Genomic DNA, 14,072 nt, shown 5'->3' with positions numbered 1-14,072 from the left:
TTTTAAAGCATTAAGGCACTCTCTTTACAACTGCCCTGCTTTTTATAAGCAAATGAGGCATGGAGGTGGCATTTGACTTGCCCAAGTTCACACAGTTGGGTAGTATAGATCCAGGATTAGATGTTGGATCATCTGACTTTTCTAAGTCTAGGCATTTCACTTTTCTATACTACTAGGTCTGGGCAGTTCAGCCAGGCTTTGGACCTGGATCTGAAGGGCTAGTCAATATTCAGTAATAATAGAGTTATTATTATTATATTTTTTTGAGAGAGAGAGAGAGTGTGTGTGAGCAGTGGGAGCGGGGCCAAAGGCAGGGAGAAAGAGAATCCCCCCTTTTTAAAGATTTTATTTATTTATTTGACAGAGAAGAGAAAGAGAGAAAGCACAAGCAGGGGGAGTGGCAGGCAGTGGGAGAGACTGATTCGGGACTTGATCAAGACCTGAGTCAAAGGCAGACATTTAACCAATTGAGCCACCCAGGTGCTGGAGAAAGAGAATCCTTAAGCAGTCTCTATGCCCAGCGTGGAGCCCAACTTGGGGCTCAATCCCACGACCCCGAGATCATGGCCTGAGCCAAAATCAGGAGTCCGATGCTCAATCAACTGAGCCCCCAGATTCCCTGAGTTATTATTATATAAAGAAGTCTTGGAAATAGCTTAGCCAACATGCCCAGGGCTAGTAGAACAAGTGCCTTGGTATTGTAAGTGTAACTTCTCCAATGTAGTAAGTGGTACCTGTGAGACTGGACCCTTTGGAGACATCGTTTAGAAAGCTATTTGATTGCAGAAGGGGAGGTGGGGGGGGGAGGATGGGGTAACTGGGTGACAGGAAGTGAATCTTGGGCACTTGATGAGATAAGCACTGGGTGTTATACTATATGTTGACAAATTGAATTTAAATTAAAAAAATAAAGCTATTTGATATCAAGAGCTCTTTACCCCTGCCCACCTTTGTAAAAAAGATGGTGAGGCAATACTATTTCCCACGCAGAGTCCTGGGACTCTGACCATGTACATTTCATGGAGGCTTATGGTCTTTAGAATAAGGTGAGTCATCTGGTGAGGACACAGCCACTGTTATGTACAGAAGGTTGCGCACATTATGACTCCATGCCTCACCCCCTTCTAATGTGTGTGTGTATATTTGGATGTAGGGAAACGGAGAGGTCACTATGGTATACTGTATTCTCTGTCCTACCGCCTCTTGTCTCCCCAAGGTACCGGAGTCTGAAACAATTTAACGTAGACATCTGTCAGACCTGCTTCTTGACAGGCAGGGCCAGCAAAGGCAACAAGCTGCACTACCCCATCATGGAGTATTACACCCCGGTATGGAGCCTCTGTGTGGGGCAGGAAGGGGAGGCAACAATTGGGTTCTGGGCCCTTGATCTACTTGGCCAAGCATGGACTAACTATATTCTGCTCTCCCTTGGGGAGCATTCTCCCAGCAGTCCTGGTGATTCACCAGTTTGGGGGATTCTGGCCTTTCTGTTTTTCCAGCAGAGCTTTTCCCTCACTGGGGCCATAGCTGGCTTTAGCAGCCCAGGGCACTCATGGCCATTTAAAAGGCATTTACTATTTTCCTGCAGAGAAAAGTCTCGGGGAAAAGATAGAGCAAGGCAGTTCCAGGCAACTAGCCTTCCTTCCACGGCTCACTTTAATTTTTCCTACCTAGCTTCCTGCATTGCTCCTGTCACCTGGTCTCCACCTGATACTTTGTCATTTCTTCCACCCCTTCCAGTCAATACCAAAGTTTCTGTTCAAATCAATTATTCAGTCTCTTGGAGGTAAAAAAGAGTATGTTCTTTACCCAGGTCCCCAAATTCTACTTCATTTTCATTGGAAACTGTGCAAATCATAGCTACCTGAGCCCAGGTTGGTCAGCATTCCTGAACTCCACTCATAGAATTTCTCCTCTGCTGTGGTCAGGACCCAGAGCCCCATGCTTAGCTCCCTGAGTTGACTCTGCTCCCCAGACTCTTTTATCCCTTTCTGCTTCACAGATACTCCCCAAGTCCCAAGCATATTGCCAGCTCCCCCCACTGTTTTCTCCCATCCTACCAACTCCATCTTCCAGTGTGTTTCCCCGTAATCCATCTCTCCAAATCATCATCTCTCCTCCGAATTCTGTTAGCACAGAAACATGTGTGACCCAGGGGGAGCAGGGGCTTGCCCTTTATTTTTCTTTTATTATCATTTCAAAATAAACATACATAGAAAACTGGCTTGAGATGGTTGATTGATGATCCCCTACCTCCTGCTCACCTTTTACACCCCTAGAATTTATATAAAGATACTTTTAAAAAAGATTTTATTTCTTCTTGAGAAACATAGAGGGAGAGGCAGAGACATAGGCAGAGGGAGAAGCAGGCTCCTCACAGGGAGCCCAATCACTCCCTGAGCCGAAGGCAGATGCTCAACCACTGAGCCACCCAGGCGTCCCTATATAAAGATACTTTAAAAATTAACACTTATATGCTTACTGTAAAAGATTCAAATTCTATAGAGGTGTACAAAGTATAAAACCAAAGTCCCCCTCTCTCCTCAGCCTTGCCCCCACCTCGCCAGTCCTACTTCCCCAAGGCAACCAGTGTTCACATTTTGGCATTATATCCTTCTAGACCTTTTTCTAAGAGTGGGGTGTGGTAGACACGAACAAGTGTAGATGACCAGTCATGTTCCCTGCTCTAGGGGAGCATCCACACTTCCCCAGCAACCCAAAGCCATTAGGATGAATCCCTCTGCCCTGTCTCCCCCACTAGACCACATCCAGTGAGAACATGAGGGACTTTGCCACAACCTTAAAGAACAAATTCCGCTCCAAGCATTATTTCAGCAAACACCCTCAGCGAGGTTATCTGCCTGTGCAATCGGTGCTGGAGGCTGACTACAGTGAGACGTGAGTACCAGGGGCTGAACTGGGGCTGTGGGCCCTGCCAAGCTGGGGGTGCTCTGTGTAGGGGCTGAGTCCCATAGGGGCTACAGGCATATTCCGAGGCAAACCCGACTAGCGACTGGGAAGTTCAGCTTGGGCCTGACTGGGAATCTGGCCTAAGAAATAGTTTAGAGTCCAGTCTCTGTAGCCTTTTTCCCATCAACTCTTGCCCATCTCCCTAGTTTGGTGGTGGGGGATGGAGGGGATGGTGATAAGGAAACAGACTGCTCAGCTGCCTGTTCCTTGGTCCTCTGAGTCCGCTGCTTTCTTCTAGGCTGGCCTCTTCCCCGATGTTGCCACACGCTGACACACACTCCCGCATTGAGCATTTTGCCAGCAGGTACCACCAGGCTTGGGGGAGGGAGATTTTAAAGAGTCTAAGGGGGATGGGATTTCCAGTGAGGGCAAAGAGACTAGGGGGATGCACAAAGTGGGGTATGTGGCAGCCAGTAAGGCCCAGCACTTAGGGGTGGTTGGGTCAGCCCCCAAAGCTAATGATCCTATTGTGGGATTAGTGTCTTTGAGATGAAAGCAGGCCCCACATCCTGCTTCCCCTTCTGTTCCTGCTCTTTCTTCTCAGGCTTGCCGAGATGGAAAGTCAGAATTGTTCCTTCTTTAATGACAGCCTGTCCCCAGATGACAGCATGTAAGTTTTCACAGCTGCTTGTTTTCTAAGAATAGTTCTCCTTGGGATCCCTCTGTCACTATCTGGGAAGGCTATATCTTCAAGGGGGAGGTAAGTGTGGTGGTTAGGGTCCTAGAAGCCCTGAGGAAGGGAGGCTGGTTTCTGGGCACAGTGTTTAGTAATAGAAGCCCTCTATTGACTGAGCTGCCATCTTCCCAGGCCCCTTCCTCTTGCAATAGCCCATCCTTCCATGCCTAACCCTGAAGGAAGAAGAATCTGCCCTCATCTAACATTGCAGATGTGAGTCATTATCTCCTGCTCAGGATGTCAAAGCCCCATCCAGTGCCACACCCTGAGGAGATGGCAGGGACTTGACTGGAGTGTGACTAGAGAGATTCTCTCGTGTTATAGCTCAGAGATGGGGCCCCTTATCCCTAGGGAGGTCCCCTGGCAAGCTCAGGGGGCTTAGGAGCCACTGGCCATGGATCAAGTGGGCCCTGATTGGGACTTAAACAGTCAGTGAGCTGCCTGGGGGTGGCGAGGAAGCAAAGGAGGAGGCCGTCAGGAACTGCACGGAACGGGAAGTGATTTGCTCATTGTTTCCAGGGGGCTTCAGGTAGAACCCAGAAGCCCCAGCATCCTGAAAACACTCTCTCTTGTACCCTCAACCATGACCTCTGCCACCTTTAAACATTTCTGTCCCTCTTCACCCTCAATATATAGCCTCGCCCTCTCTCTGGGTCTTAGAAGTGAATCTTCCGGCATATGTCTCCTGGGATCTGAGCTGTGAGCTGAGAACTTGTGCCCTGAGAGGTTTCCTGCTTTAATGCTTTGGCCACCCTCCTTTTCTCTCCCCACATCCATGCAGAGATGAGGACCAGTACCTGCTGCGGCACTGTAGCCCCATTACAGACCGGGAGCCAACCTTTGGACAACAGGCTCCATGTAGCATGGCTACAGAAAACAAGGGGGATCTAGAGAAGATCCTGGCACACTTAGAAGATGAGAACCGGTGGGTGTGGTGATGGCACAGATCTGTGTGGGTTTGAGCATCAAACAGTTTAATTCTGAGTCTTGACTTCCACATCGAGCTATGTGGCCTTGACTGAGTTTCTTATATTTGGTGATCCTCCATTTCCTCATCTAAAAAATAAGAAGGGTGGTAATAGTATCTACCTCCGTAGGGTCACTTGTGAATTTCAAAGGAAATCAGGCAGATTTCTTTTTTAATCTTTTTTAAGATTTTATTTATTTATTTATTCATGAGACACACACACACACACACACACACACACACACACACACAGAGAGACACAGGCAGAGGGAAAAGCAGGCTCCATGCAGGGAGCCTGACGTGGGACTTGATCCCGGATCTCCAGGATCACACCCTGGGCTGAAGGCGGCACTAAACCGCTGGGCCACCGGGCCTGCCCAATGCTAGCTATTCTAATAATTATTTGAATCCTTTTAACTCAACTCAAATATCTTCAAGTACTCAGTAGATGCAAGCAGACAGAATGCGAACACAGAGACTACAGAAGGCAGTATGCATGTCTCTGGCCTCAAGGAACTTTCAGGGTTGGAAATAGAAAGAGGCACTTGGCACTTGCTGAAAGTAATAAAACAAGAGAAGGGTGACATTGCATGGAGTGTTTGAGGACTTGAAGAGGGAAGGTGAAAATGACAAAGATGACTTTAATCTCCATAAAGTATGGGTGTCAGTGGAGGCCTGGGTCAAATGGTCCAAGCCACTTTGGGGGCATTCAATAGAACCCAAAGTATTCCTCAGACCAGTGTTTCTCAAACATCAGTGTGTATACGAGTCAATTGGGATGCTGGGTAAGAGGCAGATTTTGATTCACAGGTCTGGGGCAGGGTCTAAGTTCTGCATTTTTAACCAGCGCTCAGGGGAACCCCCTGCTGCTGGCCCACAGGCTACTTGGAGTGGCAAGTCCTTAGAACAGGGCTGGTCTGTCAAGCATTCGTTACTGGTTCAGGACAAGATAAATACAGAAATACAAAGTCGGCTTTTAGAAACTTTTATAGCAGTTCAACATTGGCATGTCTTCTAGGCACATCATTGGTGGACTTTTCATCGAATAAGGTCTGAGTGTTGAACTTGTGTGGCAAGTCATATGTGATGGGAGCTGTGTACAGCCATAGACATTATGGGTCCACAGTGATTGAACTCCCCACTCCCACCCCCCAATTTTTGGCTATGGATAGTTTGAGAAGCACTGCATTAGGTCAGCAGTGGGCAGGCCCTGGGAAGCACTGGAGAGAGGGTGATTCTGTTGCAAAGCAAAAGTGATGTCCTGCAAAGTAGACCATCTTTTTGGAATCTGTTTCTTGATGATTCAGCATGGGTGTTCAAAGTGGGCCACAGAGGATGATAAGTGGAGAGAAGAGGCAAGGTAGGTGATCTTTTGTTTAGGTCTTCCATTGGAATCTAAAAATCTAAAAGTGGAGTAGGTGAGTCAGTGGCCCTTAATGCTTCATTTATTTGCTGACTATGTTCCTGCCTGATTTTAAGTTCAGAATTAATCCCTGAAGCAGTACATCAAAGCCCTGAGACATTTTTTATACGAAATGTCAGCAATTCTTGCTCTGAGGCCCAAGGATGGCAGAGTAAATGACATGTGTGCTGGAGAAGAATGCATATGGCCATAAGAGGAAGAACACAGCTGGGGCGGGGGTGGGCAAAGGGAATGCTCACACTTAGGTCCAAGGGGACATCTGGGACCTGGATGGTCGATAACTTGTTAGGGCCTAGGTCTCAGCTCCTCTGTCCTTGATAGGATTCTCCAGAGTGAGCTGAGACGCCTGAAGTGGCAGCATGAGGAGGCTGTCGAGGCACCCACCCTGGCTGAGGGCTCTGCAGAGCTAGCACAAGACCACCGCAATGAGGAGCTTCTGGCTGAGGCCCGGATCCTTCGGCAGCACAAGAGCCGCCTCGAGACCCGCATGCAGATTCTGGAGGACCACAACAAGCAACTAGAGTCTCAGCTGCAGCGCTTAAGGGAGCTGCTCCTGCAGGTGAGGCTGGAGCCAGGGGAAGGACCAAAGCAACCCCCCCACCTCTGCCCCACACCCCTCCCTGCACCCCTGGAGAAGTGGGGAGCTGGGGAATGCAGCAAAGAGAAGGAAAGGAAAAGCTCCTTGGCAGTGGCTGTTGGATGACTTTCTAAAGAGAATGGGGCTGACAATTAGGGAAGGTGGGGGAAGGAAGGGGCCAGTGTGTCCCATTGCTTGGCCAACTCTGAGTGCTCACTTCTCTACAACCCATTTGAATCTGGTATTGAAGGAACACAGTTCAAAGAATCGTCCAAAACATTGATTTTGCTACTGTGATGTTTGCTGGAAAGAAGCAGGTTTGGACATGCTGGGCAAGAGAAAGATTTTTGCTGGGAAGGGGGCTCTTGACTACATTTGTTCCTTTCCCCTTTGAGAGATAGAATATATGACATGATGTAGCTCTGGATTCAGACAGCCCTGGGTTTGAATGTGGCTCTGCCCACTAGTGACTGTCAGGTGTTAGGAAAGTTATTTAGCCTCACTTATCCCCAGTTCCCTCATCTGTAAAACAGAGATAGTAATATACTAACTTCATGGAATTGTGAACATAAAATGAGATAATGTATTTAGCATGATAGCCAGGAATATAGTAAATACTTTGTAAATGTTACCTATTACAGTTGACCCTTGAACAACACAGGTTTGAACTATGTGGGTCAACTTATATGTGTATTTTTAAAAAGATTTTATTTATTTGAGAGAGGGAGAGTGCACACAAATGTGCATGAGTGGGGGTGGAGGGGCAGAGGGAGAGGGAGATGTACAGCTCCATCCCAGGACCCTGGGATCATGACCTGAGCTGAAGACAGATGCTTAACCGACTGAGCCACCCAGGTGGCTATACATTACTGTAAATGTATTTTCCCTTCCTTGTGATTTTCTTTTTCTTTTTTTTTATAGAGGGAGAATGAGGGGGATAGGCAGAAGGAGAGAAACAGAGAGAGAATCTTAAGTGCAGAGCCCGACACAAGGCTCAATCTCACAACCCTGAGATCATGACCAGAGCAGAAACCAAGAGCCAGATGGTCAACCAACTGACCCCTTATGCTTTTCTTAATAACATTTTCTGTTCTCTAGCTGACTTTATTGCAAGAATATAGTACATAAGGATGCCTGGGTGGCTCAGCGGTTGAGCATCTGCCTTTGACGAAGGGCGTGATTCCGAGATCTGGGGATTGAGTTCCACGTCAGGCTCCCTGTGAGAAGCCTGCTTCTCCCTCTGCCTGTGTCTCTGCCTCTCTCTCTGTATCTCTTATGAATAAATAAATAAAATCTTTAAAATAAAAAAAGAGTATAGTACGTAGTGCATATAACATACAAACTATAAGTTTGTTTACTGTTTATGTTATCAGTAAAATTTCTAGTCAATAGTAGCCTATTAGTAATTAAGTTTTTTTTTAAAGTAGTTAAGTTTTAGAGGAGTCAAAATTATATGTGGACTTTTGACTGCACGGAGTGGGGGGTTACTAACCTCCGCATTGTTCAAGGGTCAACTGTCTTATCATTTTATGTACTAAGTAATACCAATCCATACCTCTTCCCCAGATCCTCCAAGGGATAGCCTCTAGATGAATTCCTGGAGGTCTTAATATATATCATCAACTGAGGATCAGGTGTGCAGCTCTATGTTTTCAGGGAGCGCTGGATACTAAATAGCTTAATTATAGCTGAGGTGACAGCAAGAGAACTTTAGGTGCAATGCCAGCCTTATAAGTGCTGGGAGCCTTGGGGCACCTGGGTGGCTCAGTTGGTTACCGTTTGCCTTCGGATCAGGTCATGATCTCAGGGTCCTGGGATTGAACTCATTGGGCTCTCTGCTCAGCAGAGAGCCTGCTTCTCCCCGTCCCTCTGTCTGCTGCTCCCCCTGCTGGTGCTCTCTCTCATAAGTAAATAAAATCTTAAAAAAACTGGGAGCCTTTGAACATGTTGTTGAGGGAAGAAGGTAACTGGTAACTGAATATTCTACAAAGTTTCTTAAAAGGGGAAGCCACTATTTGAGGCACCACGGAAAACTTCTTAAAGTCCAAGGGCAAAGGGATGGGCATGAGGTCTCTAAAACCCCTTCTAAGCTCAGGAGTCTGTTAAAGTAAGGTCAGAAAAGCAAAACCCCTAAAGTCATGCCTTACCTCCTGTTAGCCACCCACCGAATCAGATGGCAATGGCTCTGCAAGCTCGTCCCTAGCTTCCTCTCCACAGCAGTCAGAGGGCAGTCATCCCCAAGAGAAGGGACAGACTACTCCAGATACTGAGGCTGCAGGTAAGTTCCTCCGGCCCTTCCTAGCCCCTTCCTCCATGGCTTCATCTCCCCCAGATCTACCCAAGGTCCTGCTAGGGCTGGGACTGGTTTTTCCTCATGGCTTTGAGCTTAGCATCAGGGATGATTGACTTATTGACTGATTCATTTATTTGCTTATTCTACACGTGTATGTTGAGCACCTCCTATGTACGAGGTGTGCTGGGAAGACACAGATACTGTGTGTTTGTCTTTCAGCTGGCAGCATCCCACCTCAGCCCCTTAGCCTCTTCAGGGGATCCCTAGTTCTCTTCCCAAATCTCTCTTTCCCAACTTAGATGATGTGGGGTCAAAGAGCCAAGATGTCAGTCTGTGCCTGGAGGACATCATGGAGAAGCTCCGCCATGCCTTCCCCAGTGTGCGAAGTTCTGATGTGACTGCCAACACCCTGCTGGCCTCTTGATGGAGCCAGATCCCCATCCTATAATCCATAGTCCTCTCCCGATTCTGGCAAATTCTTCCTTCAGCCTTCACCCAACCTTTCCAGTCCCTATGGGGCCCACATTCCTCAGCCAGAGTTCTTTGGGCTCTGGGCAGCAGCAGGGATCGGCTGGTATGTGAAGTGGATGCTTCAGGGCTGGAGGAGGGAGAGGCACGATTCCTCCAAATATAGAAATGTGCCCTTTAACCCTCAAGTTTGAGACAAGTCGCTGACATATGTTTCTGTTGTAGTCCAGGCAAATGGCACTTGGAGGCCATTCTGACGGGGAGCAGAGAATCTACCTTGCAGAGCTAAGCAGTGCCCATTACCCCTTTCCCTTCTCCATGGAATTATGGAAATAAGGAAGCCTACTGACCCCAGGGTTACAACATTATGAATCCACAGGAGTTAGCCCTATTCTCTGGCCCAACTCAGGGAGGCAGAAAGGTATCCCCAAGACACACCCCCCAAAAAACGTGCCCCTGAAAATGTTTTGGCAGCATGTGTCCTGTGATTTTAGTTTCATGGTACCTCTCTAGCCATCCTAATGTTGTTTCCCCTTTGAATATCTTCCGTTCCTTCTGCCTCAGGCCCTGGCAGACCTTCCTCAAGGGGGGAGGGGGGACCAATTCATTCTGATTCCTACTTACACCTTACATTTGGAAACATTAAAGAAACACTTATGTGCTTAGTTTTTTTCCCCCTGATCATCCTCCTTCCTGAAGGCCTCAGCATTCCGAGACACCAGCTGAGTTGCTCTGGGGATCCAGCTGAAGCCACCCTTAGCTCAGCCGGGTCTGCCCTCACAGCCCTGGGGTAGGGGCGGCAGCTTCCTCAGCAAGGGAATCTTGCTGTACTTGGGGTGAGGAAGGGGATGCCACTCACCAGCCTAGAGGAGTGTGACTGCCCAATACTCTTGCAGGCTGTGACCCTTCTTTCTTTCGGGTGGAATCAGATGGGGCGGCTGATTTTCCCCTGCTAATCATAAAGCAGATGCGAGTGGCAACCCTAAATAGTGGCACCTTCCTAGGAGCCACTGGCCACAAATCAGGAAGCTGGCCACTTTCCACCCAGACAACAGCAAGGCCTTCCTTTGCATAAAACGGTTCTAACTCTGGAAGGTGAACCCAATCCTCAAAGTAAACTAACTCTTCCTAGACTACATATACCATAATCCCTTTATCCAGAAACCGTTCAGAGCGGATAGCAGGTGATTGGGGTGGGGAGGGAGTTGGCTTGGGAAATTGGGAACAGAGTCAGAGCCCACTGAGGCAGCATTTTACAAGAGGAGCTTTATAACCTAGAACCCTGCAATTGATTTAATTTGCCTGTTTATATACATATATATCTATCCTGCATATTACTGTACCTCAGTACTCCTCTGGCCTCACTCACACATTAAATTCTAATACCTCTTAAAGTATTAATGTTCTGCCTTGCTCTTTGTTAGCCCCATCCTCTGGTTGGACAGATAGAGGCATCCTGGTTGCTCCCCTAGGATGTCTCTCCACTCATGTTTGGGGTGAGCTGTCCTCAAGACCAAAGCAAGAGAAGCCTGTGGCCACAGTGGAATCGAACAGAAAGGGTCACTCTGGTCTCTTGACTCATTCCAAATCTTCTTCCCTGGAGACCTGGGCCTTGGATGAATTTTCCTGGTCTCCCCTAAATAAAGGATCAGGTGTCAAAATAGAGCAAAGGCAAGCTTTACTCATCCCATATAGACAAGAAGGAACAGATAGGCTTTTATTGGCCTTTGCCAGGCTAAGACACAGAGAATACCCCCGGCCTCTTCCAGTTCCTAGGTCTGGCTCAGGGACTTAAGGAAAGCAGTGGTTGCCACCAAGATCAGGAGGGTGTGAGATAGTGGGGGTGCTCTGTTATAATCAAGTAGCCAGCCATGGGTAGAACTGCTGGGAAGCTAAGATGTATCTGCTGCAGGGGAAGGAGGGCAGCAGCTTGGGTTCAGAAGCCTAGGACTAGTCCCTTCTAGAATGGCCAGGGAGCACTAAGTCCTAGGTCCAGGCTATCAGACCTAACCACAACATCTGCCTTAGTGCTCATAAGGTCTCTGGATGGGAGGACTGGGTATCCAGGTGTATGGTGGACAGGTAGTAGGCAGGCACCAAACCAGAGCCTGGGCCTCTGTCTATGGTGGGGGTGGGGGGGATAATTGTAGGGGCCTGGTTGTGGACTGGAATGGGATAGAAGGAATTTGCTATATAGGTAGGGAGCTCAGGGTCTTTGAGGCATATCCTGCCTAAGCCATAGAAAGGCAGATGTTATGAAACAGTCTTTTACTGGGGAAGTCCTTGAAAATCCTTTCCATAACCATCCCTCCCCTTTCCCCTCCCCCTCCCCACCCCCGCCAAGAGATCTTGGGCTGCTGAGGGCCTGTGGCAACTGCGTGGGCTAGGTATGGTAGAAAAGATGTAGATCTTGCTATGTAGGATTTTGTGCTGTAGGTGGACCGAAGCAGCAGGTTAAGAGTTGAATTGTCACTAATGGGGCCATTGCCATTTTGTGTGTGGTCCTGTGTGTACTTTAATGCCCGAGATGAGTATATCACTCGAGGGTCCAGTGACCATCACAGCAGCATGTGTGGGCAGTTTGCCCGCGGTGAGGTAAATGGGTCCTTGGGCACTGGGAATCTAAATTAGGGTGAGATTTACTGAGATGTGTTGCATGTTGTTAGGCATCTGTCATGTATTGTGTTTCCTATAGGTTTTTTTTGTGAGGCTGCTTAATTTATGGCCCTGTGCCAGAGGAGTGGCAAAGAGAGTTTCTGGGCAGGCAGCCTAAAGAAAACCTCCGACTTGTGAGATTAGCATCAGTGGAAAGGAATGTGTTTGCTGAGGTGGTTGTCAAATGGTATCAGGGGACAGTTGGGATTGATAGGCGATTTATTCTGGACAGAATCTGACACAGGCCCAAAAGCTGTTATGAGGGTGCCTCTGCTCCAAGTGAGAGCAGAGTTGGGTTATGTTGACTGGGAACTTGTCAGGAAAGGCTAACTGGCTATAAAATATCAAGCTCTGTGTTGTATGGTTCCCTAAGGAGGGCCCTACCCAGGAGGACATGTGCCCTTCCCTCCAGGATGGCAAGGCTGAAATCAAGGCTCTCAAGTGCCCATTTCCTTCAAGTCCCCAGCTTTGGAAATATTTCCCTGTGGAGAAAACCGCTTGAGGCCCTTGTGCTCCGGGAACAGGGCCAGTAGGCCACAGTAAGGAGAAACCCTGAGGTCTGGCAGAGGCCAAAGCCAGGAGATGCTTTCCCTCCAGGTTAATTTTAAGGAATATCCGTGCTGCCTGAGGTGTGTATTTGGGACCTGGGCTCCATGTCCAGCTTCGTGCTTAGAACATTCCTTGAGCACACATTCGTAGTGAACGACTCATGGCCTCTGACCCTGTTTCAGGCCAAGAAACTCATTAAAGTTCCCCTGACATAGGTGACAGCTAGCCAAGAAAGTAAGCTGCCTTAAAAATAAACAGTCCTGGGGGAGAGATTGAGGGCCTTGCCCTGGGGCTGTGGAGACTTAGCTGCTCAGCTGGGCAGCTCTATCTCTAGGCTTTCCTGCCAAAATCTGGCCCTAGGAACAAAGGAATACTTGAGCTCCTTACTTTCTTAGCACCACCGGCTGTGGGAGAGGGCAAGGCTCAAGGTCAGGGCTCAGCTCCTAGCCTCGATCTCCTTCCACAGCTGCTGCATTTGGGGTGACCTGCTGAATGTTCTTGATGCCCCAGGGCAGTACTGAGGCCAGAGTGGAGGCTCCTGTGCTGCTTGCTGGCTGCAAGAACTGGTCTCAGGAATAGAAGTTGGGGAAGGGATCAAGGGGAGGGGGAAGTGGCAAGGGTGGCACACAAGTCTAGAAAAGTTTGGGACAGGGGTGTGGCTGGGGAAAAATTGGTTAACTTTGCCACTCACCGTGGTGCTTTTCCCCTTTCCCTTGAATTCTGCTTCGAAAAGAATAAATTTGTATTTGTTTACTTTGGTTCTTCTGGTTATACTCTGATATTCTACATCCTTCCCTCATTTGGGTGTGGAAAGAGAGGGTGGGCCAAGGCGGCACAGGAATACTACACAACACAGGCCACCAGATGAGTTCAACACCTGCTGGACCAAAAAAAAAAAAAAAAAAAGAAAAAAGAAAAAGAAAAAAGAAACCCCCCTGCATTAGGCCCCATCCATTACTGTTACCTAGATTGGTTGCCTTTCAAGGTCCCACACAAATTAGCCAGTTAGTTATCCCCTCATGGGAGGAGCTCTCTATAGCAATAGTTCTTAAATACCATCCTCATCAATCTGAGGGATTTTTCATCAGCCCAAAGCAATATGAGAAAAGTCAGGACAATGAAGTGAGTTTCCATAAAGTTACATTTATTCAATTCAAAGGCCTATCTTTTATTATGGATATATATGTTTAAGGTGTTCTTGTAGCTATGGCGATAAAACTATGACAATAGTTTTTTTCAAATGCCATTTTCTGGCAGAATACAACCCTGTGAGTCCCTCTTCCCCACCACCAATTTTTTTCTCACCAATCCTTAACAGCACTGTCCAATAGAAATTTAATGCGAGTCACATACACAAATTTTCTAGCAGCCAGATTTTAAAAATAAACAGGTGAAATTAATTTTAATATTTAACCCAGTATATCCAAAAGATTATTTCAACATGTTATCAGTATAAAACAATTACTGAGAGACGCTGCATCCCTTTTTTGTTTT

At 47.7% G+C, this 14,072-nt stretch overlaps 1 protein-coding gene across 8 annotated transcripts in view; it reads left to right on the top strand.

Annotated features, from left to right (window-relative positions):
* Positions 1 to 14,072, top strand: part of DRP2 (dystrophin related protein 2) — a 68,205-nt gene that overhangs the window by 31,624 nt on the left and 22,509 nt on the right. For 5 of the 8 annotated variants that reach the window (XM_077889439.1, XM_077889438.1, XM_077889441.1 and 2 more), the window contains 8 exons: positions 1,217 to 1,328; positions 2,762 to 2,898; positions 3,209 to 3,274; positions 3,515 to 3,580; positions 4,428 to 4,571; positions 6,358 to 6,595; positions 8,771 to 8,891; positions 9,206 to 13,339. In XM_077889439.1, coding sequence (XP_077745565.1) covers positions 1,217 to 1,328; positions 2,762 to 2,898; positions 3,209 to 3,274; positions 3,515 to 3,580; positions 4,428 to 4,571; positions 6,358 to 6,595; positions 8,771 to 8,891; positions 9,206 to 9,330 — 1,009 coding nt within the window. In that variant the 3' untranslated portion in view covers positions 9,331 to 13,339. Of the gene's footprint in view, positions 1 to 1,216; positions 1,329 to 2,761; positions 2,899 to 3,208; positions 3,275 to 3,514; positions 3,581 to 4,427; positions 4,572 to 6,357; positions 6,596 to 8,770; positions 8,892 to 9,205; positions 13,340 to 14,072 lie in introns of those variants that run through there. The other 3 variants (XR_013375040.1, XM_077889444.1, XM_077889440.1) reach the window with 2 other exon arrangements.

This window comes from Canis aureus, chromosome X (assembly GCF_053574225.1).
Source record: "Canis aureus isolate CA01 chromosome X, VMU_Caureus_v.1.0, whole genome shotgun sequence".
Taxonomy (NCBI): domain Eukaryota; kingdom Metazoa; phylum Chordata; class Mammalia; order Carnivora; family Canidae; genus Canis; species Canis aureus.
The sequence above is the reverse complement of the archived record's forward strand: the minus strand, read 5'-3'. Positions and strand labels throughout refer to the sequence as shown.